Source organism: Bufo gargarizans, chromosome 3 (assembly GCF_014858855.1).
Source record: "Bufo gargarizans isolate SCDJY-AF-19 chromosome 3, ASM1485885v1, whole genome shotgun sequence".
Lineage (NCBI taxonomy): Eukaryota > Metazoa > Chordata > Amphibia > Anura > Bufonidae > Bufo > Bufo gargarizans.
In genome coordinates, this window is record NC_058082.1 from 88,883,202 (window position 1) to 88,907,683 (window position 24,482).

Genomic DNA, 24,482 nt, shown 5'->3' on the forward strand with positions numbered 1-24,482 from the left:
GCGATCACGTCATCCATGCGCGTGGGGCGCCCTGACGTCACTCTGGAGCGCCCCGGGAGCCGCACGGATGGTAAATATGCTGCTCCCCCGCTCCCCGCTACACTTTATCATGGCTGCCAGGACTTTAGCGTCCTGGCAGCCATGGTAACCATTCAGAAAAAGCTAAACGTCGGATCCGGCAATGCAGCCGAAATGACGTTAAGCTTAAGGCCGGATCTGGATTAATGCCTTTCAATGGGCATTGATTCCGGATCCGGCCTTGCGGCAAGTGTTCAGGATTTTTGGCCGGAGCAAAAAGCGCAGCATGCTGCAGTATTTTCTCCGGCCAAAAAACGTTCCGGTCCGGAACTAAAGACATCCTGATGCATCCTGAACGGATTTCTCTCCATTCAGAATGCATTAGGATAAAACTGATCAGGATTCTTCCGGCATAGAGCCCCGACGGCGGAACTCTATGCCGGAAGAAAAGAACGCAAGTGTGAAAGAGCCCTTAGAAGGCAGCGTTGCTTACAGTGGCGCTGCAGCCTTCCCTCAGCGCCGTCCATTGTAGTGGCTGTGCTTGGTATCGCAGCTCAGCTCCATTCTCTTCTATGGAGCCGAGCTGTGCCTAGGCCATGTGACCGATAGACGTGATGTCAAACGGTCTAGCAAAAGCTGATGAAGGTAGCGGCTACTGCCTTCTGAAACAGCTGATCGGCGAAGGTCCCGGGTGTCAGACCCAAAGATCAGATACTGATGACCTATGCTCCTTGAGGCTAATTAGCATATTATATAAGTTAGATTTCTGGCGTAACGGGGGCATAGATAAAAGTAGGAATAGACTAGATAGGTTTAGCTGACATTAGCACATCGCTAATGTCAGCTAGCTTAATAGGGTTAATTATGGTGACAGAAAACCTTTAATATCTCTGCATTGAAAAATTTAGGCAAAAAGAATATCCTGATAAAGTGAGGGAAGCATTGTAATACAGGCAGATCTATCACACTGCCGCTGTGGAAACCTATAACTTTTGTTGCCTATAGCAACCAAGCACCGCACAGCTTTCAGTTTTGCAAGACTAAAATGTGAATTGAAAGCTCTGCTGTGATTGGTTGCTTTGGAAAACAAAGACATAGGAGGAGATTTACCAAACTGCCTATAGCAACCAATCAGATTCCACCTTTCATTTTCCAAAGGAGCGCTGAGAAATAAAAGGTGGAATCTGGTTGCTATGGGCAACTAAACCAGTTCTACTTTACTCCAGTTTTGAGAACTCTCCCATAGCCTCTCCACTGGTCTCACTCCTGCACCCCTCTCATTGCAGCTGGAAAGCACTGCAGGATAAACGCTCAGGTTAAAGATTTTTGCCATATTATTACACTCGTAGCATCTTTTTCCCGAACTTCACGTGCCCTAGCAACACACAACCCAATGGCAGGAGGCTGCCCACTGCAGTACGGCTCTTATGTAAGGCACGTCGTCTCGCTTTCACCGGATTAAAAAGTCTTTATTATTTCCACATATGCTGTCCCCTGCAGGAGGACATTTTACCTTAGACCATTACAAGGGTCGGAATAGGTTGTTGGTCTACTAAAAAATGGCCGGCGCTCTAGCTGTGCGGAGACAGCAGTGTGACCGAGCGCTTTGGCCTCTTTCAATCCTAACGGGGATCTGGGGGCGTGACGTCAGCACCCGCTGGAAATTTTCACGGCGCCATTTTGAAGTCGCTGGGTCGGACCTGCGTGGTGAGCGCTCTCTCCGTAGAATTGCCGCAGTCGTCTCTGTTGGAAGATGGCCATGGCGAACAGGAATCTGAAGCAAGTGCGCATCGAGAGAAACAACAATGGCAGCAACAGCAGTGAGAGGATTTCCCCTCCGCAGCAGCAGATGGTGCACCCGGGGAGGAACAAGCGCAGCTTTGACCTGTCCGAGGGGGACCCGGCTCTTATGCCTCCTAAGATGGAAGAGGCGGAGGAGTCTCAGGGGGTGACCATCGACATCAAGAGCTTCCTGAAGCCCGGGGAGAAGAGCTACACCCAGCGGTGCCGCCTGTTCGTGGGCAACCTGCCGACCGACATCACGGAGGAGGATTTTAAGAAGCTCTTTGAGAAGTTTGGAGAACCCAGCGAGGTCTTCATCAACCGGGACCGGGGCTTCGGCTTCATCCGCCTGGTAGGTGGCCCTGAGGGGGGACCTTCCTGTTCTCCATCTCCTGCCCGTCTCCTAAAGTGACAAAACGCATGAAAAACGCATCCGTATTTCTAGGTTTGGTCTGAAAGAAGTGTCATGTGGCCAGCCTGGGTGTCATCAGCAGTCTAGTGGACATTGTATGTGAGGATACGTGTCTGCTCTTGTATGTTAGGGTTCTATATTGGGTCGGCGTTAGATGTCCGTGTGCAGTCTGCGGCTGTTACGCAAATTATAAAGCTTGCCTATTTTGTGGACAAGAATAGGCATTTCTACAATAGAGGCCGCAGAAAGTGGCTCTTGGCCGGTATCCGCGTATTTGCTGATCTGCGTGCGTGAGTGCTTACACGTAACATGTCACCGGATCACGCGCTTTCACATCGGTTTCAGATTCGGTCATGAAATGTGGACAATAAGGCGGTGTAGCATTATACTACCCTACCTCGTGAGATTTCCCTACCTCCTGACTTCCTGTCGCACTGCTAATGACGTGGGAGGCGTTCCTGAGTTTTGACGATCTGTGCATGCGCAAACCGACAGTTTATGGAAAATCTCAGCGGAGTTCAGCTTTACACCGGGACACTGCGCATGCGCAGAAGAGCCTCAGTAGGGAGATATTACGGCCCAGTGCGCAAGCGCGGCTAACTCCGGCCGGCGCATGCGCAGTGTCCCGGTGTGAAGCTGAACGCCGCTGAGATTTTCCATAAACTGTCGGTTTGCGCATGCGCAGATCGTCAAAACTCAAACGCCTCCTCACGTCATTAGCAGTGTGACGGGAATTCAGGAGGTAGGGAAATCTCACGAAGTAGGGTAATGTAACGCTACACCGGTGCAGACAGACGGGGTTGCCTGGCAACCTCACAAGCCTAGCAGCGTGCCAGCTGTTCTGACACTACATCCCCCAGCATGCACACTTGCTCTGCTGTTCCAATCGGTGTGATTGGAGCATGCTGGGAGTTGTAGTTTCACAATGGCTTTAGAGTTTCCTGACCCGGGTCTAAGGCAATACTTTGATATGGAGTGGGGTGCATGTATAAATGAGCCGTACGATTGTCGAGAGGAGAGCGTTCCTTCCTGGCAATCGCCTGCTCGTTAGTGGAGGAGACTGCAGCTATTACATGCAGCGATCTCCTCCACAGTATGGAGAGGAATGATCACTAACGCCATCGCTCGTCCCTATACAGAATCATTATTTGCCGACCGCAGGGCGTGATTACACGACGCAGTCTGCTGCCAGCAAACAATTTCTGTGCCTGCATAAAAGATACGATTATCCGATGAATGAGCATTTGCTCGGCGGCACTTTTACACCGGCAGATTATCGGTAATTGTGATGAATACCGTACCCCGACTGATGCCGAATGTCAACTGCGTTGAGCTCACGGGATACGGTATGGTCACTGGTTACCAAGGCGTGACGTTACGCCCTCCTGGAGAAGCGGGTAAGGTCAGTCTTGGTACAGTGTTCAGACTCCATGTCCACACGGGCACAGAAAGGCAACAAGCTGAGAGCCTTTTCACTGCCTCAATGAAATAAGCGCGTTCTCAGCCCGGAAAGGCTGCCACCAGTTTCTTGTTTGATATAAGCACGGTCTGCTAACGGGATTATATAGATTAAGAAACCAACCTGTGGTAGCGTATAACTAGGCCGAAACACGGACGTGGGAATTTGTGATCGAGATACCAGACAGACAGCGCAAGATTAAGATTAAATTATATATTTAATCGCCTTAAGGGCTCACTAGACAATACACTATACTAACAGAATATATATACAGACGTCTGAGGTTACAAATACAGGTAGTATGGTACAAACAGGGTTAAGCAGAACAAAAGTCAGTTTACCAGATGGATGAGTCCTTTTGGGTTGTGATAAGTTCTTAGCTGTATTCACATGGGAGGCAGTGATGTCAGCAGGTTGCAGGTCCCTCTGAACACATGGCACGATGTGACTCTCCTTCAGAGCAAAGACACGCCCACTTGCAGGCACAAGTATTTTAAACTGTAGCAGGCCCCTCCTCTTCCTGCCTCTGGGAAGGGCCCCCCTCCCTGCTGTTCCTGGCAGCTCAATGACCCACAAAACCCTTTAGGGTTCATAGCTCCAGACCAGAAGGTCACAGGGACCCGACTGGGTTCCGGCGACAAGTAGAGTCTAAGCATGGTACCGCTATTTAGTCCCTTTGGGGAGATATGTAAATCTCCCTTCGCTGGCATCTCACCACCAAACCATGACCACGGGCCTGTTCATCGTGGCCACAGGGACGCAAATACCGTATTTTTCGCCCTATAAGACGCACCGGCCCATAAGACGCACCTAGGTGTTTGGGGAGGAAAATAAGAAAAAAAATTTTTTTAACCAAAAGGTGTGCTTTTGGTGGGTTTGGAACTAATGGTGGTCTGTGGATGACGGACACTGTTATGGGGGGGGATCTGTGGATGACGGACACTGTTATGGGGGGATCTGTGGATGACTGACACTGTTATGGGGGGGGGATCTGTGGATGACGGACACTTTTATGGGGGGGATCTGTGGATGACGGACACTGTTATGGGGGGGATCTGTGGATGACGGACACTGTTATGGGGGGGATCTGTGGATGACGGACACTGTTATGGGGGGGGATCTGTGGATGACGGACACTGTTATGGGGGGGGATCTGTGGATGACGGACACTGTTATGGGGGGGGCTCTGTGGATGACGGACACTGTTATGGGGGGGGCTCTGTGGATGACGGACACTGTTATGGGGGGGGCTCTGTGGATGACGGACACTGTTATGGGGGGGGATCTGTGGATGACGGACACTGTTATGGGGGGGGGGGATCTGTGGATGACGGACACTGTTATGGGGGGGATCTGTGGATGACGGACACTGTTATGGGGGGGGGCTCTGTGGATGACGGACACTGTTATGGGGGGGATCTGTGGATGACGGACACTGTTATGGGGGGGGATCTGTGGATGACGGACACTGTTATGGGGGGGGGGGATCTGTGGATGACGGACACTGTTATGGGGGGGGGATCTGTGGATGACGGACACTGTTATGGGGGGGGGATCTGTGGATGACGGACACTGTTATGGGGGGGGGATCTGTGGATGACGGACACTGTTATGGGGGGGGGGATCTGTGGATGACGGACACTGTTATGGGGGGGGGATCTGTGGATGACGGACGCTGTTATGGGGGGGGGATCTGTGGATGACGGACGCTGTTATATATGTGCCATCCACAGACCCCCCCCCCCCCCCCCAGCCCATAACTGTGCCATCCACAGATTCCGTGTCCCCCCGCCCTCCCCAGTATACAAATATAAAATGTATTATTCAATTAAGTTATTAAACATGCCCCCCTCACTCCTAATAGTACCGTATATCCTAATTGCTTCTGTATAATGCCGGCAGGCGGGCCGGGCGGCTGGCGCGTCATTCACTGACGTCACTTGCCTGCGCCGCCTACTTCATTCATAAAGCAGGCGGCGCAGGCACGTGACATCAGTGAGTTACGCTGCTGCCTGCCGGAATTATACAGAAGCAATTAGGATATGAGGTACTATTAGGAGTGAGGGGGGCATGTTTAATAACTTTTAATTGAATAATACATTTTGATATTTGTGTAGCACTGGAGCGGCGGGCCTATAGTACAGTGACTGCTCCGTCCCGTCGCAATTGCCGGCCCCCAGCTCCTCCTCCGCTCGCACATCGCAGCCAGCGATGTTAAACATGTCAGCATTCGCCCCATAAGACGCAGGGGCATTTTCCTCCCATTTTTAGGGAGGAAAAAGTGCGTCTTATGGGGCGAAAAATACGGTATGTATCCGGTTTGTGCCTGTAATGGCCGGGCAATTCATAATTCCTTATGAACTGCCGGCCACAGAAAGTCTGATAATTTCCATGGAACTGGGGAATGGACTAGACCTCCTGCAGAGGTCTTTCCTCTTCCATTAGCTGGGTTCCTGCTTGAATGGATATAAGGAGGGGAATGGGCATATGAAGGGAGAGAATGGGCATATAACAGTGTTTCCCAACCAGTGGGCCTCCAGCTGTTGCAAAACTACACCTCCCAGCATGCCCGCACAGCCAAAGGCTGCCCGGGCATGCTGGGAGTTGTAGTTTTGCAACAGCTGGAGGCATGCTGGTTGGGAAACACTGTTATATGCCCATTCTCTCCCTTCATATGCCCATTCCCCTCCTTATATCCAGTGTTTCCCAAGCAGTGTGCCTCCAGCTGTTGCAAAACTGCAACTCCCAGCATGCCCGCACAGCCAAAGGATGTCCTGGCATGCTGGGAGTTGTAGTTTTGCAATAGCTGGAGGCACATTGGTTGGGAAACACTGTTATATGCCCATTTATTAATTTATTAACCTTTGTACAAAGGAAAAGTAAAGGAGTTGTCCATAGCAACCAAATTCCAGCTTTAATTTTTTTCATTGCTATCAGCAACTGCGCCGCTGTTATAATTGGTATCAGTGAGTACTTAAATAAAAGTATCGGTACTCGTACTCTGTCTTTAAAAAATGGTATCGGGACATCCCTAGTTTTCACAGACTCCTCCTGTCCACGAGAGACAACAAGCTGAGAGCCTTTTCACTGCCCCAGTGAAACAGCGCGTTCTCAGCCCGGGAAGACTGCCACCAGTTTCTTGTTTGATATAAGCCCAGTCCGCTAACTGGATTATATATGGTAAGAAACCAACCCGCGGTAGCGTATAACTAGGCAGAAACACAGGACATGGGGATTTGTGATCGATATAAAAGACAGCACAAGATTGAATTATATATTTAATCGCCGTAGGGGCTCACTAGAAATAACACTATACACACAATGATATATACAGAACCTCAGTCCACAAATACAGGTGGTATGGTTCAAACAGGGTTAAGCATGTCAAAAGTCAGTTTACCAGATGGCCCCTCCTCTTCCTGCCTCTGGGAAGGGCCCCCCCCCCTCCCTGCTGTTCCTGGCAGCTGAATGACCCACAAAACCCTTTAGGGTTCATAGCTCTAGACCAGAAGGTCACAGGGAGATGGTTCTGGGACCAACAGACCCGACTGGGTTCCGGCTACAAGTAGAGTCTAAGCATGGTACCGTTATTTAGTCCCTGTGGGGAGATGTGTAAATCTCCCTTCCCTGGCATCTCACCACCAAACTATGACCACGGGCCTGTTCATCGTGACCACAGGGACACAAATATGTATCCGGTTTTTGCCTGTGATGGCTGGGCGATTCATACTTCCTTATGAACTGCCGGCCCCCAGAAAGTCTGATAATTTCCATTGAACTGGGGAATGGACTAGACCTCCTGCAGAGAGGTCTTTCCTTTTCCATTTGCTGGGTTCCTGGCTGAATGGAATTGTGAAAAGTTGTAAACACTGGTGGACTGCTAGAGGTCCTCTGCCATCTGCTGGCTTTGAAGCAGGGCCCTCCTGTTGAGTTCACTACATCTGCTATCTGACAGCTGATGGCTGGTGTGGGAACATGGCGGACATGAAATATTAATTTATATTCCTCACAGTAATGAGCGTTCCTTATCGATTATCTGGCTGACCCTCAGCCAGCGTAATACAGGCAGAACTCCCAGTTAGGGGTGGACGATATGGCCTAAAATCTATATTGCAATATAATTTGAAGCATGTGCGATATATACTGCAATATATTATTTTCTTCTGTTTGTATACAAAAAATACAAATTACAAAACTTGGCCCAGAGTCAGTGCCATCAGCCCCATGGCATTTGCCAATTGCCATCATCATACATGTCCCCCAGAGCCAGTGCCATCAGCCCCAATCCCCATGGCATTTGCCATCATCTGCCATCAGACATGTCCCCCAGAACCAGTGCCATCTGATCAGCCCGATGGCCATCCTTTGCAAATAGTTTCTCTCCCCCCCCCCCCCCCCCAGAAGAATCGCTATACTTACCTTTCCTGCAGAGTGCTCGGCAGTCCGCAGGTGTCAAGTCTTCTTCCCAGCATGCATTAGGCAGGACCTGACGTCACACTCAACGTCAGCCAGCGGGTGCGGAGTCAGTCGGGAGCTGGAGCCACGAAGCAGTGAGAAGCTACTTCAATTCACTACCGCTCCGTGGTCATATTGCAGTTCGGCGATATGGACAAAATCTGTATCGTTGCACAGATTGATATCGTGCATATCGCATATATTGCCCACCCCTACTCCCAGTCACTTCTATAGGAGTCCCACAACATTCTAGAGAGGTATGTTGGGACCTGCATTTATTTGTAGCTATTTCAGGGGGTGTGAGTACCCCTTTAACACCTTAACCAGCTCAGCTCCCCTAGCTTAAACCCCCCCCAGACCACTTTTTACGATTCTGCACTACACTACTTTCACGGTTTATTGCTCGGTCATACAACTTACCACCCAAATGAATTTTACCTACTTTTCTTCTCACTAATAGAGCTTTCATTTGGTGGTATTTCATTGCTGCTGAGATTTTAACTTTTTTTGTTATTAATCGAAATTGACTGAAATTTTTGCAAAAAAATGACATTTTTCACTTTCAGTTGTAAAATTTTTCAAATAAAACTACATTTCTATATAAATTTTTCTCTAAATTTATTGTTCTACATGTCTTTGATAAAAAAATGCAATAAGTGTATATTTATTGGTTTGCGCAAAAGTTATAGCGTTTACAAACTAATGTAAAAAAATGTGAATTTTCGCATTTTGAAGCAGCTCTGACTTTCTAAGCACCTGTCATGTTTCCTGAGGTTCTACAATGCCCAGACAGTAGAAACACCCCAGAAATGACCCCATTTCGGAAAAGTAGACACCCTAAAGGCAGTGTTTTCCAACCAGTGTGCCGCCAGCTGTTGCAAAACTACAACTCCCAGCATGCCTTGACAGCCTTTGGCTGTGCGGGCATGCTGGGAGTTGTAGTTTTGCAACAGCTGGAGGCACACTGGTTGGGAAACACTGCCTTAAGGTATTCGCTGATGGGCATAGTGAGTTCATGGAAGTTTTTATTTTTTGTCACAAGTTAGCGGAAATTTTTTTTTTTAATTTTTTTTTCTTACAAACTCTCATATTCCACTAACTTGTGACAAAATAAAATTTTACATGAACTCACCATACCCCTCACGGAATACCTTGGGATGTCTTCTTTCCAAAATGGGGTCACTTGTGGGGTATTTATACTGCCCTGGCATTTTAGGGGCCCTAAAGCGTGAGAAGTCTGGAATCCAAATGCGTAAAAAATGCCCTGTGAAATCGTAAAGATACTCTTTAGAATTTGGGCCCCTTTGCGCACCTAGGCTGCAAAAAAGTGTCACACATGTGGTATCGCTGTACTCAGGAGAAGTAGGGCAATGTGTTTTGGGGTGTATTTTTACATATACCCATGCTGGGTGAGAGAAATATCTCTGTAAAAGACAACTTTTCCCATTTTTTTAGGGCCCCTAAAATGCAAGGGCAGTATAAATACCCCACATGTGACCCCATTTTGGAAAGAAGACATCCCAAGGTATTCCGTGAGGGGCATGGCGAGTTCATATAAGTTGCTTGTTTTTTTAGCACAAGTTAGTGGAATATGAGGGTCTGTGGCCGGCCGGCGCTCCTCCTACTGGTAAGTGACAGGTCTGTGCGATGAGCCGCACAGACCTGTCACTTACCAGTAGGAGGAGCGCCGGCCACAGACAGCACAGGTAAGTATAAGCTAAGTAACCATGGCACTGCAGTAGCGTCCTGGCTGCCATGGTAACCGATCGGAGCCCCAGCGATTAAACTGGGACTCCGATCGGAAATGCCGCTCCGCTGCCACCAATGATGGGGGGGTTGTTAGCCTGTGGCCACTGCCACCAATGCTTTTAAAGGGACACTGACAGGGCCAATAGAGGTATATATATGGCAGTACAGGTCTTATAATGGGTATTACAATCATATAAGTATCCCCCCTGTCCACATTATACATACAGTAAACTTAAGTTTTATAACCTGCTCCAACGGTCTTCAATCTGCCCAAGGGGCGGCGTTTCACCTCTCTTGCGCCCAGCCAGCCTCCCCCAACTGCCGCTTTGAAGCGCCGCCCAGCTCATGAATATTCAGTTTGCTGGGCGGCTTCTGCGGTCCCCGCTCTGAAGCGCTGCGCTGAACAGTGCCCGGCGCATGCGCCGGATCTTGTGAAGTCCGGTACAGTAAGCGCCGCCCAGCTCATCAATATTCACTTTGCTGGGCGGTGCTTACTGTCCCCGACTTCACAAGATCCGGCGCATGCGCAGGGCACTGTTCAGCGCAGCGCTTCAGAGCGGGGACCGCAGAAGCCGCCCAGCAAACTGAATATTCATGAGCTGGGCGGCGCTTCAAAGCGGCAGTTGGGGGAGGCTGGCTGGGCGCAAGAGAGGTGAAACGCCGCCCCTTGGGCAGATTGAAGACCGTTGGAGCAGGTTATAAAACTTAAGTTTACTGTATGTATAATGTGGACAGGGGGGATACTTAGATGATTGTAATACCCATTATAAGACCTGTACTGCCATATATATATACCTCAATATGCTTATTGGCCCTGTCAGTGTCCCTTTAATACTGGGTCTAAGAAACAATAGAAAAACTATTTGAAGTAATACTGGGGAGGGAGGGGGGGGGGGGATTGCGCACTGGCCACCAATGCTTTTAATAATGGAGAAGGAGGGGGGTGCAGCACCTGAGGGGTTAATTGTGCGGATCTCAGCCCCCTGTTAGAGATCGGGTGCTGCCAGGCAGCAGGGGGCAGTTATGTACACAGTTCTTAGTATATTCTAACTTGAAGCGTCCCAATCACCATGGGAACGCCTCTGTGTTAGAATATACTGTCGGAGCTGAGTTTTCACGATCGTGAAAACTCGGATCTGAAAAAGCTGTTATGCAGACGGATCTGCACTGAACGGATACCATTGTTTGCATTTATAGGTGCGGATCCGTCTGTGCAGATACCAGACGGATCCGCACCTAGCGCAAGTGTGAAAGTAGCCTAAGTAGATTCAGCTTAAGCCCTTAAAGGCTACTTTAACCACTTCAACCCCGCTAGCTGAAACCCCCTTAATGACCAGGCCACTTTTTACACTTCTGCACTACACTACTTTCACCGTTTATTGCTCGGTCATGCAAGCTTGTCTTTGATAAAAAAAAATGTTTGGGTCAAAAAAAAAATGGTTTGGGTAAAAGTTATAGCGTTTACAAACTATGGTACAAAAATGTGAATTTCCGCTTTTTGAAGCAGCTCTGACTTTCTGAGCACCTGTCATGTTTCCTGAGGTTCTACAATGGCCAGACAGTACAAACACCCCACAAATGACCCCATTTCGGAAAGTAGACACCCTAAGGTATTCACTGATGGGCATAGTGAGTTCATAGAACTTTTTATTTTTTGTCACAAGTTAGCGGAAAATGATGATTTATAATTTTTTTTTTTTTTTCTTACAAAGTCTCATATTCCACTAACTTGTGACAAAAAATAAAAACTTCCATGAACTCACTATGCCCATCACAAAATACCTTGGGGTGTCTTCTTTCCAAAATGGGGTCACTTGTGGGGTAGTTATACTGCCCTGGCATTCTAGGGGCCCAGATGCGTGAGAAGAAGTTTGCAATCAAAATCTGTAAAAAATGACCGGTGAAATCTGAAAGGTGCACTTTGGAATGTGTGCCCCTTTGCCCACCTAGGCTGCAAAAAAGTGTCACACATCTGGTATCGCCGTACTCAGGAGAAGTTGGGGAATGTGTTTTGGGGTGTCATTTTACATATACCCATGCTGGGTGAGAGAAATATCTTGGCAAAAGACAACTTTTCCCTTTTTTTTTATTATTTTTTTATACAAAGTTGGCATTTGACCAAGATATTTATCTCACCCAGCATGGGTATATGTAATATGACACCCCAAAACACATTCCCCAACTTCTCCTGAGTACGGCGATACCACATGTGTGACACTTTTTTGCAGCCAAGGTGGGCAAAGGGGCCCAAATTCCTTTTAGGAGGGCATTTTTAGACATTTGGATCCCAGACTTCTTCTCACGCTTTAGGGCCCCTAAAAAGCCAGGGCAGTATACATACCCCACATGTGACCCCATTTTGGAAAGAAGACACCCCTAGGTATTCAATGAGGGGCATGGCGAGTTCATCGAAAAAAAATATTTTTGGGCACAAGTTAGCGGAAATTGATATTTTTTATTTATTTTTTTTCTCACAAAGTCTCCCTTTCCGCTAAGGCTACTTTCACACTAGCGTTCGGGGCTCCGCTTGTGAGCTCCGTTTGAAGGGGCTCACAAGCGGCCCCGAACGCATCCGTACTGCCCTAATGCATTCTGAGTGGACGCGGATCCGCTCAGAATGCATCAGTCTGGCAGCGTTCAGCCTCCGCTCCGCTCAGCAGGTGGACACCTGAACGCTGCTTGCAGCGTTCGGGTGTCCGCCTGACCGTGCGGAGGCAAACGGATCCGTCCAGACTTACAATGTAAGTCAATGGGGACGGATCCGTTTGAATATGACACACTATGGCTCAATTTTCAAACGGATCCGTCACCCATTGACTTTCAATGTAAAGTCTGGACGGATCCGTCTCAGGCTACTTTGACACTTAGAATTTTTTTTACAATATAATGCAGACGGATCCGTTCTGAACGGATCCTACCGTCTGCATTATATGAGCGGATCCGTCTCAGACGGATCCGCTCTGAACGCAAGTGTGAAAGTAGCCTAACTTGGGACAAAAATTTAAATCTTTCATGGACTCAATATGCCCCTCACGGAATACCTTGGGGTGTCTTCTTTCCGAAATGGGGTCACATGTGGGGTATTTATACTGCCCTGGCATTTTAGGGGCCCTAAAGCGTGAGAAGAAGTCTGGAATATAAATGTCTAAAAAATGTTACACATTTGGATTCCGTGAGGGGTATGGAGAGTTCATGTGAGATTTTATTTTTTGACACAAGTTAGTGGAATATGAGACTTTGTAAGAAAAAATAAAAATAAAAAACAATTTCCACTAACTTGGGCCAAAAAAAATTCTGAATGGATCCTTACAGGGGGGGTGATCAATGACAGGGGGGTGATCACCCATATAGACTCCCTGATCACCCCCCTGTCATTGATCACCCCCCTGTAAGGCTCCATTCAGACGTCCGTATGATTTTTACGGATCCACGGATACATGGATCGGATCCGCAAAACTCATACGGACGTCTGAATGGAGCCTTACAGGGGGGTGATCAATGACAGGGGGGTGATCAGGGAGTCTATATGGGGTGATCAGTGGTTCATAAAGGGTTAATAAGTGACAGGGGGGGGGGTGTAGTGTAGTGGTGTTTGGTGCTACTTTACTGAGCTGCCTGTGTCCTCTGGTGGTCGATCCAAACAAAAGGGACCACCAGAGGACCAGGTAGCAGGTATATTAGACGCTGTTATCAAAACAGCGTCTAATATACCTGTTAGGGGTTAAAAAAAAATCACATCTCCAGCCTGCCAGCGAGCGATCGCCGCTGGCAGGCTGGAGATCCACTCGCTTACCTTCCGTTCCTGTGTGCGCGCGTTCACAGGAAATCTCGGCTATCGTGAGATGACGCACGGATGCGTCCAGGAGGAATAAATCAACCACCTTCCGGACGCATCCGTGCGTTAGGCGGTCGGGAGGTGGTTAACATTTGCAACCTTCGTTCCGGCAGAGGACAGCCTTCCAAAGCTCCCTGGACCCGGCATTGCCAGAAGTTACATGTGGCGGTATTTGTCTCGCCGGGTAGCATCTGGATCTCTGTTTGACCCCATTATTGTAAATGGGGCCAATGGGTATTCCAGTAACGTCCAGCAATGCGGGAGCAAGAGAGCTCCGGCAGGTAAGCCAAATAAGGCTACTTTCACACTAGCGTTCGATCGGATCCGTTCTGAACGGATCCGCTCATATTAATGCAGACGGAGGCTCCGTTCAGAACGGATCCGTTTGCATTACCATAAACAAAAACAAAAAAAATAAAACATTTTTTTTTTTTTTTTTGTTCATGATAGTGCAAACGGATCAGTTTTGACTTTACATTGAAAATCAATGGGGGACGGATCCGTTTGAAAATTGAGCCATACTGTGTCAACTTCAAACGGATCCGTCCCCATTGACTTACATTGTAAGTCTGGACGGATCCGTTTGCCTCCGCACGGCCAGGCGGACACCCGAACGCTGCAAGCAGCGTTCAGGTGTCCGCCTGCTAAGCGGAGCGGAGGACAAATGGTGCCAGACTGATGCATTCTGAGCGGATCCGTATCCACTCAGAATGCATTAGGGCTGGACGGATCCGTTCGGAGACGCTTGTGAGAGCCTTCAAACGGAACTCACAAGCGGAGCCCCGAACGCAAGTGTGAAAGTAGCCTAAGAAAAAGGTAAATATCTCACACAAGTCACAAGGTCATTAGAGACAAAATAAAATGCTAACTACTAAAGTGATAAAAACATCACAAAAACTGAAGCCAAAAGGAAAACTAAGATAAGGCCTCTTTCACACTTGCGTTGTCCGGATCCGGCGTGTACTCCACTTGCCGGAATTACACGCCGGATCCGGAAAAACGCAAGTGTATGTACTGAAAGCATTTGAAGGCGGATCCGTCTTCAAAATGCTTTCATTGTTACTATGGCCCCCAGGACACTATTAAAGTCCTGGTTGCCATAGTAGTAGTGGGGAGCGGGGGAGCAGTATACTTACAGTCCGTGCGGCTCACGTCATCCATGCGCCTGGGGGCGTCCTGACGTCACTCTGGAGCGCCCCGGGGGCCGCACGGACGGTAAGTATGCTGCTCCCCCGCTCCCCACTACACTTTACCATTGCTAATGGTAATAAGCTAAATAGCAGTAAAAATAATAGCGACTTTTCATGTATGGTGATGTATGGTCTGTACAGGTATATGTGGATGTATATTGTCCCCCAGCTGCCCCAGTGTCAGTGAAGGCAGCAGAATCCACTGTGCATGGGCCAGACGTGTCTATCTACCGTTTAGCTGCTGTGCAGAATACAAGGTTCCCAGGAGCAGCCAGAGGCAGCAATCGCTGCCATTTTCCATGCACATGTAACACTACTATTTTTGGTATCACATATGACTGATTGTTTGAGGCATATGTGAACATCACCTAACATACGACCCAAAAAAAACATCCTTTAAAAATTAATACACCATCAGCCGCAAGTGCAGCCTCTGGTCCATTCACTTCTGTGGGTCTGCTGGACACAGCTGAGCCAGTGTTTTGACTATTTTCGGCAGTCCCGTAGAAATGAATGCAGGGTGGCCGCACATGTACGGCCCGCGCTTTTTCACTTTGCAGGCTTCGTTCTATAGGTCTTTGTAGGTCCTGCACCTACCGTATCTGACATTGGAGTCATATCCTAGTGATAAGCCCCGGTGTATGACACTACTAGAGATGAGCGAATTTCATATTTTGAAATTCGTTCACGCTTCGTTTACTGGTTTACCGTTATTCATTCCATCATAATAAGTCTATGGGCTGCAAAACGGATCTGTTCCATTTCCGTTATGGAGGGGAGTCCTCTCCTGCATAACGGAAACGGGACGGATTGGTTTTGCAGCCCATAGACTACTATTATAACGGAATGCCTCTAAAGGCATTCTGTTATGTATTACATTATAGAATTGCGTTATGGTCCATGTTAACGGAATCATAACTCAATTCACCTTTTACCTGATCTCTAGACACTACCCCTTTTAAAGAGGACCTTTCATCGGTCCAAACATTGTGAACGAAGTATCATGACATATACAGCGGCACCCAGGGATCTCACTGCACTTACTATTATCCCTGGGCGCTACTACGTTCTCCCGTTATGTCCTCCGGTATGTTTGGGGACTTGGTTATAGTAGGAGGAGACTTAGGGGACTTTGTTATAGTAGGCGGAGTCTGCCCTTGTCCTGTGGGCATCTCCTTCTCCTAGGCTGTAGTGCTGGCCAATCGCAGCGCAGAGCTAACAGCCTGGGAGGTTTTTTCTCACAGGCTGTGAGCTCTGCGATGCGATTGGCTAGCGCTACAGCCTAGGAGAAGGAGACGCCCACAGGACAAGGGCAGACTCCGCCTACTATAACCAAGTCCCCGAACATACCGGAGGACATAATGGGAGAACGGAGCAGCACCCAGGGATAATGGTAAGTGCAGTGAGATCCCTGGGCGCCGCTGTACAGATAATGATACTTGGTTCACAATGTTTGGACTGATGAAAGGTCCTCTTTTAATAGACATGCGAACGACAAGCCCGTACATGTGTGGATTATCGTGTAAACTGTCATGTGTGCTTGTGGAAAACGTATTCCACCCGCACGGTCTACTCACCTACCAGTTTACACCTCCGGAGGTCACGGCGGTGATTGATGATTTATGTTTGTACAGGGACGATCTCAGCGAGGACAAACTACAGTAATCACTTAGCGTTGGATCATGCTTTGCTTTACACTGCTTGATAATTGGTCACTTTTGCTTGATTTTACAATTCTATGGATTGGTTTCATGTAAGCATGACCTTCACTGGTTGGCCAGCAGTTATTACAAACAGGAAATAATACATTTTTGATGTGCTGTTTTTTTTTCTTTTTAGGAATCCAGAACACTCGCTGAAGTAGCAAAAGCAGAGCTTGATGGCATGGTACTCAAAAACAGGCCACTCCGTATCCGCTTTGCTACCCACGGGGCAGCGCTCACAGTCAAAAATCTGTCTCCTGTGGTATCAAATGAACTGCTTGAAGAAGCTTTCTCCATGTTCGGCCCAGTTGAACGAGCGGTTGTCATAGTGGATGATCGTGGCAGAGCGACAGGCAAGGGCTTTGTGGAGTTTGCAGCAAAGCCCCCAGCAAGGAAAGCTATGGAGAGATGCACAGATGGAGCGTTTATACTGACAACGTAAGTGGTTTTCATTGCTTGCTGTACTTTTACTTCTCTGCTGTGTGTGACTCTACATCGTGCGAAAGGTTGGGTTCACATCACGTTTTATGCCTCTGTTTGACGTATACATAAAAAAAAAGATACAAAAATGCAGCATACCACGTTCTTGTATCCTGCACAATCCTGTAAATAAATCTTTTGCATTGGTAAAAAAGTATACTTATTTTTTTTTTTTTCCACAATGGAACTCTATAGTGAACGGATGCCACTGTATGGAGTCAGTCTGAAGCATTCGTTTAACGTATACATTTTACGTTAAACGGATTGGAAAAAGGTGATGTGAACTCACCCTAACACTCAAACTCTTAACCGAAATTTCTTAACTCCTCGTGATATCCCGAAACAAAAGCCTTTGAAAATCAATTGAAGGTGTCGGCTACTTACACATCTGCGATTTCAATTCCGATGTAAAAAGTAGCCTTAAGTTAACACATCTAGTTAAGCATGTGTGTTATGTCTACTACATCTTTATTTGTGTCTTAAAGGCCTTTTCCAGACATTTTATACTGATGACCTATCCTCTAAATAGGTGAACAGTATATGATCGTTGGGTGTTTGACACCCCGGACCCACTGATCAGCTGTTAGAGAAGGAGCCACTGCTCACAGTAGTGCCATGGTATTCTCCAGCTTTTCTTAGGCCAGTAACAACACTTTTTTCAGTCAAATCGCTGAGCTACAATACCAAGCACAGCCACTACACAATGTACATCGCTGTGCTTGGTAAGCTGCGAGGAGGCAGCAGTGCCTTTTTAAACAGCTGATTGGCTGGGTCCCGGGTGATGGACTCCCAAAGTTGAAATACAGATGACCTCACAGGGGTGTGGAATTCCTATCGCCCGACGCCCGGGACATGCAGTTCCGGGCGCCGGGCAGGTAGTTTGTGCAGGCAGCTTAGCCCTGCGGGCAAGTAGCAGGGCTAGGGTTGCGCCGTGTTTTCCTCTAATACACAGCCCGGTGCAGCAAGTCCGGGCTGCTTACCGCAGTGTTTTGTAGTGATGTCCGGTTCACTTGACTGATCCGATCCGTTTGAAACGGCTCAGGCCTCTTTCACACTTGCGTTGTCCGGATCCGGCGTGTACTCCACTTGCCGGAATTACACGCCGGATCCGGAAAAACGCAAGTGTACTGAAAGCATTTGAAGACGGATCAGTCTTCAAAATGCTTTCAGTGTTACTATGGCACCCAGGACGCTATTAAAGTCCTGGTTGCCATAGTAGGAGCGGGGGAGCGGTATACTTACCATCCGTGCGGCTCCCGGGGCGCTCCAGAATGACGTCAGAGCGCCCCATGTGCATGGATGACGTGCCATGCGATCACGTCATCCATGCGCCTGGGGCGCCCTGACGTCACTCTGGAGCGCCCCGGGAGCCGCACGGATGGTAAGTATGCTGCTCCCCCCCTCCCCGCTACACTTTACCATGGCTGCCAGAACTTTAGCGTCCCGGCAGCCATGGTAACCACTGGTAAAAAGCTAAACGTCGTATCCGGCAATGCGCCGAAACGACGTTTAGCTTAAGGCCGGATTCGGATTAATGCTTTTCAATGGGCATTCATTCCGGATCCGGCCTTGCGGCAAGTCTTCAGTTTTTTTGGCCGGAGCAAAAAGCGCAGCATGCTGCGGTATTTTCTCCGGCCAAAAAACGTTCTGTTCCGGAACTGAAGACATCCTGATGCATCCTGAACGGATTTCTCTCCATTCAGAATGCATTAGGATAATCCTGATCAGGATTCTTCCGGCATAGAGCCCCGACGACGGAACTCTATGCCGGAAGACAATGACGCAGGTGTGAAAGAGCCCTAAGTCACACAGCACACAGACAATGCAGACAGAGCCGCTCACCTCACGCTGGCAGCAGGAAGGAGCCTGAGGGAGGGACGGGGAGGAGCGTAATATGATCTTAGAGTGGAAGCTGCTTCTGCCAACCCCACCCCTCCCCGCCCACCAATTAATCACCGACCAGAGCTGAGGGGGCAAGGCAAGCACTAGCAGCTCTGAGTCGTCTGAGTCACACAAGTGCAGAGGAGTCTAAGAATAGAAATTAATCGAATGAGTCACAAGTTAAAAGAATCTAAAGATCCGACTTAGTTAGTGACTCATTCGATTCATTGAGTTAAAAGAGCCGTGAGTCAGACTCTAGAACAGTTTACACTGAGGCTGAGGCTTTTGTTGCAGCAGTGATAAGATTAAGGGACAGGAGCAGAGAGATAAGAGAAGGGACAGATGACACAGAGTTTAGATTACAGGTTGAATTAAATTAACCCTTTAGAATCAAATTGGCTTCTCAGGAGATATATATGTTAAAGGCATCTCATTCAGTAGCTATATAACTAAGGGTGGGTTCACATCACCTTTATGGATTCCGTTATGGCTTTCCATTATAAAAGGGTTATAACATAAAATAACGTAATCCATAAAATGGAATGCAAAACGGAAACCTTTAAGAGGCATTCCGTTTTGCTTTCCGTCATCGTAAAAGTCTATGGAAATCATAACAGATCTGTCTGGGTCCTGTCGTGTCGACAGGACTTAGTTTTCCGTCTTGCATAACGGGACCCAGACGGATCCATTTTGATTTGCATAGACTTCCATTAGGACGGAAAGCAAATGGAATGCCTTTTAAAGCCTTCCATTTTGCTTTACGCCATAATACAAGTCTATTGTCCTCCTGTCCTGAGTCCTCCTGTCCGGCGTCAGCCTCAGCTTCCCTTTACTATAATAAATCACTCTTCCTGACTCGCTCAATACTAATCAGAGTTCAGAGAGCTGAAGAGCCGACTGCACTGAGTCAGCAGCAGCAAGTGAATCGAATGTGTATAGCATCTGCGCATGCGCACCGGCACCTAGAGTCTTCGGTTCACTTGCGAGTCAGCTCAGCAGTCTGACTCCCCAAGTGAACCGAAGATCCGATTCATGAATCGGTTCATTTGAATGAGCTGATTCAAAGGAACTGATTCACCTAAAAGATCCGAACTTCCCATCACTAGTTATCAGCGCTCCTGTGCAGGCCGGAAGTCAGCTCCCAGCGGAGGCACACGTTAGTCAGCGGCTGTAGTAGGAGCTCCTGACATGGTGGCAGCCCGTGCCGTGATGGATAGCCCAGCAGGTAGTGTGTGTGGTGACTGCTCTGGGTCAGCTATGCTCTGCTGTCAGGCTGCCGCTCTGCTTCTTCTCCCTGGCATTGAAGTGTCAATAGGAGTGCTGCCAGGTTCCAACTTCCAGCCACTCACCCTCCATGAATAGGGGGGGGGACTTCCCTATACTGGCATGTACATCAAGGGGATTCACTGCCCCAGTATGGCATGTACATTAAAGGGATTCACTGCCCCAGTATGGCATGTACATTAAAGGGATTCACTGCCCCAGTATGGCATGTACATTAAAGGGATTCACTGCCCCAGTATGGCATGTACATTAAAGGGATTCACTGCCCCAGTATGGCATGTACATTAAAGGGATTCACTGCCCCAGTATGGCATGTACATTAAAGGGATTCACTTAAATATGGTTTTGATTTAAAATTACTTTTTGTATCAGGGCAAGTAGATTGTCATGAGGGACAAGTAGATTGAGACCCCGCTTTAGTCCTTCGACAAGTAGTTTTTTTTTTTAATTTCCACACCCCTGCCTCAGTATAGTATAGTTTTTATTTTTTTACAGGTCCGTATGCGGAACCTTTCATTTCAATAGGGCTTGAAAAAACCCGGAAATGTCGGAAGTGTGCATTCCGTGTCTGCCTGTCTGTTCCGCTAAAACCAGAACATGTCCTATTTTTGTCTATTTTGCGAACAAAGACAGGCATTGTTACAATGGATCCGCAAAAAAACATGCCATGTCATCCCTTTTTTTTTTGGTGGATGCTTGTTTTGTGGACCGCAAAATACATACGGTTGTGTATATGAGCCCTAAACTCATGGAAAAACCCTTTAAAGATTGACCTACGTAGCTATCCACATTTTATATGCCTAGGTAATGCATGTCTGTGTTAATAAAGTATTCAGGCTGCGTATCTTCACTGTGCCATGCTCTCTGCTTTGAGCTGCTTAATGGCGCCTCTCCTCGGTTTGAGTGACAGCTTTATCATCCAACTTTATTCATTTATGGTTGCATACCATGTAGTGGGAAGCGCCCAAAAAATTCCAAAAGGGGTAGAATTGGGAAAAAATGCAATTCTGACAATGGTTTTTATTTTTTTTACAACGTACACCATGCAGTAAAATTGACCTGTTATCTCTAGGTCAGTACGGTTACAACGATACCACACTTGTATATTTTTTTTTTATTTTTTTTTTGCGTTTTTAATACAGATTTTTTTTTATACCTTTGTGGAAATATTTTTAATTTTTTTATAACCATATTCTGACCCCTATAACTTTTTGGTAGTTATGTGTACGGGGCTGTTTGAGGGCTCATTTTATGCGGGACGATCTGTTCTTTTTAGTGATACCAATTTGAAGTGTGTACGACTTTTTGATCACTTTTGGTTAGTTGAAGTGACAAAAAATGGCAAATTGTCTGTTTTTATTTTTTTGCCCCCGTTATGCCATTTGCCGTATGCCATTAATATTGTTATATTTTAATAGCATGGGCATTTTCGCACGCGGTGATGCCCATGATGTTTTTTTTTTTTATTGGTTAAAGGGAACCTGTCATGTGGATATTTGATTATAATCTAACTAATTATATACAATTATTAACTACTAAAAAGTACCTTCGATGTATTCACTTACTGGTGTGACAGATGGTTACCTCATAATATACACACAAAGATGCCGCATGCTAATGAGCTGATTCGAGTCCAGCGTTTATTTAATTCAGAGCTATAGCCACTCCCCTGCCCACCTGCTGCTGATTCATATGGAAAATAAGATTAGATTGCCTATTGTGTTCATTAATGTCTATATAGACACCATTGAACACTTCATTTGCATTATACCAATACAATGCTGCCACCTAGTGGCTTGTATTGGTAGTCATCTAATAGGCACCAAAGCCTGCTTGAGCCTTCAGCCTATTAGATCAATGTAACAGGTTCCCCGATCTCAGCCGGGGGTATTCCCATCTCAGACAATGGGGGCATATCGCTAGGATATGCCCCCATTATCTGATAGGTGCGGGTCCCACCGCTGGGACCCGCATCTACAACGAGAACGAAGCAGGAAGCGCTGTGGCTGGAGGACCCCGGATATCCCGGGGTCTGTCCACCACCAAGCGCTGCTCCCATAGAAGTGAATGGGAGCGCACCGCGCATGCGCGGCCCATGCTCCCATTCATTTCTATAGGGCAGACGGCAATAGCAGAGCCAGTGTTAGGCTATTTTCGGCGGCCCCATAGAAATGAATGGAGGGCGGCTGCGCATGCGCAGTGCGCCCTTTGTTCATTTCCCGGCTCCGTTCTCATTCTAGGTGCGGGTCCCTAGCAATATGCCCCCATTGTCTGAGATGGAAAACCCCTTTAAGTTATACATGAAAAGCCTATTCAGTTATAATATTAATGCATTATATTAGAGATATTCCAATGGACATGTCCAGACCTGTTCGGACGCACTCGGGCTGATGTCAGCAGTAAGTATATAAGGCAAGCTGGACAGATTTTGATCAAGTGATCTGTTATAGTGCTATCAGCTTTGAAACTTAAAGGGGTTCAGCAGTTTGTTTAAACTGATGATCTATCCTCTGATCTGCGGGGGTCCAACCCCTGGGACCCCCGCCGATCAGCTATTTGAGAAGGCAGCGGTGCTCCAGGAGTGCCGCAGCCTTCTCACTGTTTACCGCAGCCCCAGTGACGCCACGACTAGTATCAACTGTCCTGGGCGCGGCTAAGCTCTTTTCAGTTGAATGGAGCTTAGCCCCGCTCAAGCCAGTTGATACTAGTCGTGACGTCACTGGGCCCTGCGGTAAACAGTGAGAAGGCCGCGGCACTACTGCCAGCGCCGCTGCCTTCTCAAACAGCTGATTGGCAGGGGTCCCGGGTGTTGGAACCCTGCCGATCAGATGCTGATGATCTATCGAGAGGATAGATAATCAGTTTAAACAAACTGCAGAACCCATTTAAGATGGATAAACGCAAATGTGTTAACGATCCAGAGAAGTTAGTTGCATACTATGCAATGGTAGCGATGTCTGTTTCTGTACGGATGTAAATGGTCTTATGATGGAGTTAGATGGTACACATGTTCCCGATGAATGGAGGCTATTCATAGTTAGGTGGGCGGCGCCCATTTTATGCAAGCTCAGTGCACCAGCACTGCATCTGAGCTTTTGTGACATTGAAATCCAAGCTTGAAAAACAGCACTAATAATCTGGTTGTAAAAAATCACCCTTTTTTGGCAATATACAACATCTGGTGCATTTGCAGGATTAGTCAGTGTGCAATTTAAGCTAGAAAAAAAACCACATAATTTTCTTGGTTTTTCTAAACACACTTTTTTTTTCCAAAATACACTATTTTACATTCCTAGCTGCATCTGGAGGTGTGAAATTCATCCATTATATACAGCTTTTATATTCTGTTAGTAATAAAACTCACTTTTTTGGTAATATACAACATCTGGATTAGCCAGTGTGCAATTTAAGCTAGAAATACAGCCATCATTTTCTGGGTTTTTAAAAACACACTTTTTTTCCAAAATACACAATTTTACAGCCCTTGCAGCATTAGCACGTGTGAAATTCCAGGGTTATATATTGCTGTCATATTCAGTTATTTAAAAAAAATAACACCCGTTTGGGCAAAAAAAGTTTATTTGGCAGCCTTTGCTGCATATGTCATTGTGAGATACACCCTTTTATATACAGGGGTTCTATTAAGGTATTTGAAATACAGACATTTTTGGCAAATGAATTGCGGCCTAGTCTGGTTCAGGGCGTGTGAGCTACACCCTGTACATACTGTTGTTCTATTCTACTATTAAACACCCATTTAGGGCAAGATCCTAAATTCGAGAAATATGAGGAGAGCGTCAAATAAGGGATGTGGCCCAGGTCGTGGTGCTGCTGGTGGAGCTCCTGTTGCAGGGAGAGGACGTGGTCGATCTGTGCCAGCTACACGCATAAGTAAAACACCTTCCTCAGGTGCGAGTAGGTGACAGAACCTGCAGCGGTATTTGGTCGGGCCTAATGCGGCTATACGAATGGTGAGACCAGGGCTGTGGAGTCGGAGTCGAGGAGTCGGAGTCAATTTTGGGTACCTGGAGTCGGAGTCGGCAAAAAATGAACCGACTCCGACTCCTACTAAATTTAAATTGGACAAAAACACAGAAATATAGTGGCAAATCTGGGGGAGCTGCTCAACCCCTAACACTGTAGCGTGTTTTTTTTTTTTTTTAACTCGTTTTATTGAAAAAGAGTAACAAGGCACATACATGGCATAGACATATGCATATCGTAAAATCGCATA

The 24,482-nt window shown here is 47.3% G+C and overlaps 1 protein-coding gene across 4 annotated transcripts in view; it reads left to right on the forward strand.

Annotated features, from left to right (window-relative positions):
• Positions 1 to 1,671: 1,671 nt before the first annotated feature.
• The window catches only part of LOC122930938 (paraspeckle component 1-like), a 121,708-nt gene continuing 98,897 nt past the window's right edge, over positions 1,672 to 24,482 (forward strand). For 2 of the 4 annotated variants that reach the window (XR_006388192.1, XM_044284683.1), the window contains exons 1-2: positions 1,672 to 2,152; positions 16,740 to 17,041. Coding sequence is in view for 2 of the 4 variants with exons in the window: in XM_044284683.1 (XP_044140618.1) it covers positions 1,772 to 2,152; positions 16,740 to 17,041 (683 nt within the window). In the remaining 2 variants the exon portion in view is untranslated. The remainder of the gene's footprint in view (positions 2,153 to 16,739; positions 17,042 to 24,482) is intronic. The other 2 variants (XR_006388193.1, XM_044284684.1) reach the window with 1 other exon arrangement.